Raw genomic sequence first — 2,212 nt, 5'->3', positions numbered from 1 at the left:
CCTTAACACACTGTGATGCTGTGAACACACTGTGATGCTTGCATGGCACTGTCTCACGTGAGCTGCTGTGTCCCCAGGCCTCGGCAGTCCCTGAGCAGCCTCGCAGCAGCTGTGAAGGAACTGGAGGAGATCCCAGCATACCTCCCCAGTGGAGCTGCACTCAAGGACGCTGTGCAGAAGGCCAAGGACTGGCTGCAGGAGGTGGAGGCTCTGCAGGTACGTGAGCTGTGCTCCTGGCTGCTTGGGGAGGGACAGTAACCCTGCTCAGGTCCCCAGAGCCCCACTCTGCACCCCAGGTGTGCTCTGGGGCTCCATTGTCACTTGGTGTGTGATGTCTTACCTCAGCCGTGGTACAGCTACACTCACTGCCCTGCGTTTTGCTTCTGGTTCTGCACCTGGTCTATATTCCTTCACCTTTGCAATTTACTGCCTGCAGTATCTATAAAGGAGCTGTTAACAGAAATCTCAAGTTAAAAAGATTGTGACTTTACTTTAAGGTAATTTTTGTACAGTTGCTCTGTAACAAGTCCCTGTTAATCACGCTTTAAGGTAATTTTTGTACAGTTGCTCCGTAACAACTCCCTGTTAATCACATTTTTGTGTACCACACTGGTACAGTCTGGTGATACAGAAGTGGTTCTTGGCTTAGCCTTGCATGTGCTGGAGCCAGAGGTCAGTGGGACTGCCTAGATCAAGGCAGCATGGCACTGAGATGGCCCTGATTTCACACTCTGATATAAGTTGCCAGATATTTTCAGATATTTTCATATGTCCTCATATGTTTTCCATAAAGTAAACTCTGATCTGACTGATGAGTATTTTCAGACCCATCTGACCTAAACTGGACTTCTGATAAAAACTGATTTTCCGCTTTACTTAACAAAAATTGTCTTGTGTGTTAAAATTTTGAAGGAATAAAATTAATGCAATACTGAGGGCTGCCTTGAGAGGATTTGAGTGAATTGTTCTTGGCATTTGCTGATCTCTTGGTCTGGACTCTGAAATTATGCCTCTTTAATATGGAAAAATGTGTTTGTGCCCAGAATTTTTGCACCTCTTCTGTGAAGGTTTTGGCAAATGCCTGAGGTGGCTTTGACTTGCAGGAAGTTCTTGCTGTCAGGACTTGGAGGTTGCTGCTGGAGGTGTTGGGGTTGTTCTGGATGAACAGTTCTCCAGTCCCATATCACTGCCTGTTTCAGAAAGCACCTCTGGAATTTTCTGTCAGTGCTGCTTTCCTGCTGGACCTGTTGTACCTGCAGTACCCAAGGTGTGGGCTGCTGAGGGCCAGAGCTCCCAAATGGCACATGGGACACTGGAGATGGTTCTTGCTCCTGGCCCAGCACAGACTGAGTTAGACTTGTCTTCTGGGGCTGTTGCTCTGTACCTCACAGGAGGTGCAGCCAGGTGGGGTCAGGCTCTGCTGCCAGGGCACAAGCGCCAGGACAAAAGCAAACTGCCTCAAGTTGTGCCAGAGGAGGTTTAGGTTGGGTATTATGGAAAATTTCTTCCCTGACAGGATGGTCAGGTCAGCACAGCTGCCCAGGGCAGGAGGGGAGTCACCATCCCTGGAGGTGTTCAAAAAACATGTGGATGTGACACCTGGTGTCATGGTTAGTGGTGACCATGGCAGTGCTGGGGGAATGATTGGACTCGATCTTAGAGGCATTTTCCAACATGAGTAACTGTGTAGTTCTATGATTTCAAAATGATTCTGATTTTCTGCTGTGAAAGCAAACTGAGCTGTGAGTGCGCTTACAGTGTTGGTGGTCTCTGTCGCCTGCTAAGTGTGTTCCCCCCTCAAGTGTTTAATTGCTTTTGTCTGTGTACTCAATGACCAGAGCATGAGCAGTACAAATGTTGGACTAACAGCTGTGGAGCTGCCTGATGTGTATGAGCAGTGAATTGTGTATGAGCAGTGAATTTATTTTTGCCATGAATTGATTCTTGCAGTGAATTAATTTCTACCTTCAGTTCACTGAGTGACTGCTGTTAACTGGGGGCGGTGTGTAGTGAGTGCTGTGACTGGGGGCATTGGGCAGTGATTAGGGGCAGTGCTCTCTCACATGTCTCAAGCATTCCCAAATTTCCCCCTGGCAGGTTGGGGGACGTGTACCTGTGCTGGACACGCTGGCAGAGCTCGTGACGAGAGGCAGATCCATCCCAGTGCACCTGGATTACCTGCCCAGGCTGGAGTCACTGGTGTCCGAGGTGC

The 2,212-nt window shown here is 48.9% G+C and overlaps 1 protein-coding gene across 1 annotated transcript in view; it reads left to right on the top strand.

Annotated features, from left to right (window-relative positions):
• KDM5B (lysine (K)-specific demethylase 5B) overlaps positions 1 to 2,212 on the top strand; it is a gene marked incomplete at its 5' end in the record, with an annotated part of 45,904 nt that overhangs the window by 34,931 nt on the left and 8,761 nt on the right. The window contains 2 exons of the mRNA XM_009074065.1: positions 78 to 216; positions 2,098 to 2,208. Coding sequence (XP_009072313.1) covers positions 78 to 216; positions 2,098 to 2,208 — 250 coding nt within the window. The remainder of the gene's footprint in view (positions 1 to 77; positions 217 to 2,097; positions 2,209 to 2,212) is intronic.

Source organism: Acanthisitta chloris, unplaced genomic scaffold, assembly GCF_000695815.1.
Source record: "Acanthisitta chloris isolate BGI_N310 unplaced genomic scaffold, ASM69581v1 scaffold20354, whole genome shotgun sequence".
Taxonomy (NCBI): domain Eukaryota; kingdom Metazoa; phylum Chordata; class Aves; order Passeriformes; family Acanthisittidae; genus Acanthisitta; species Acanthisitta chloris.
Note: the sequence above shows the minus strand (reverse complement) of the source record. Positions and strands in the feature narration are given on the sequence as shown.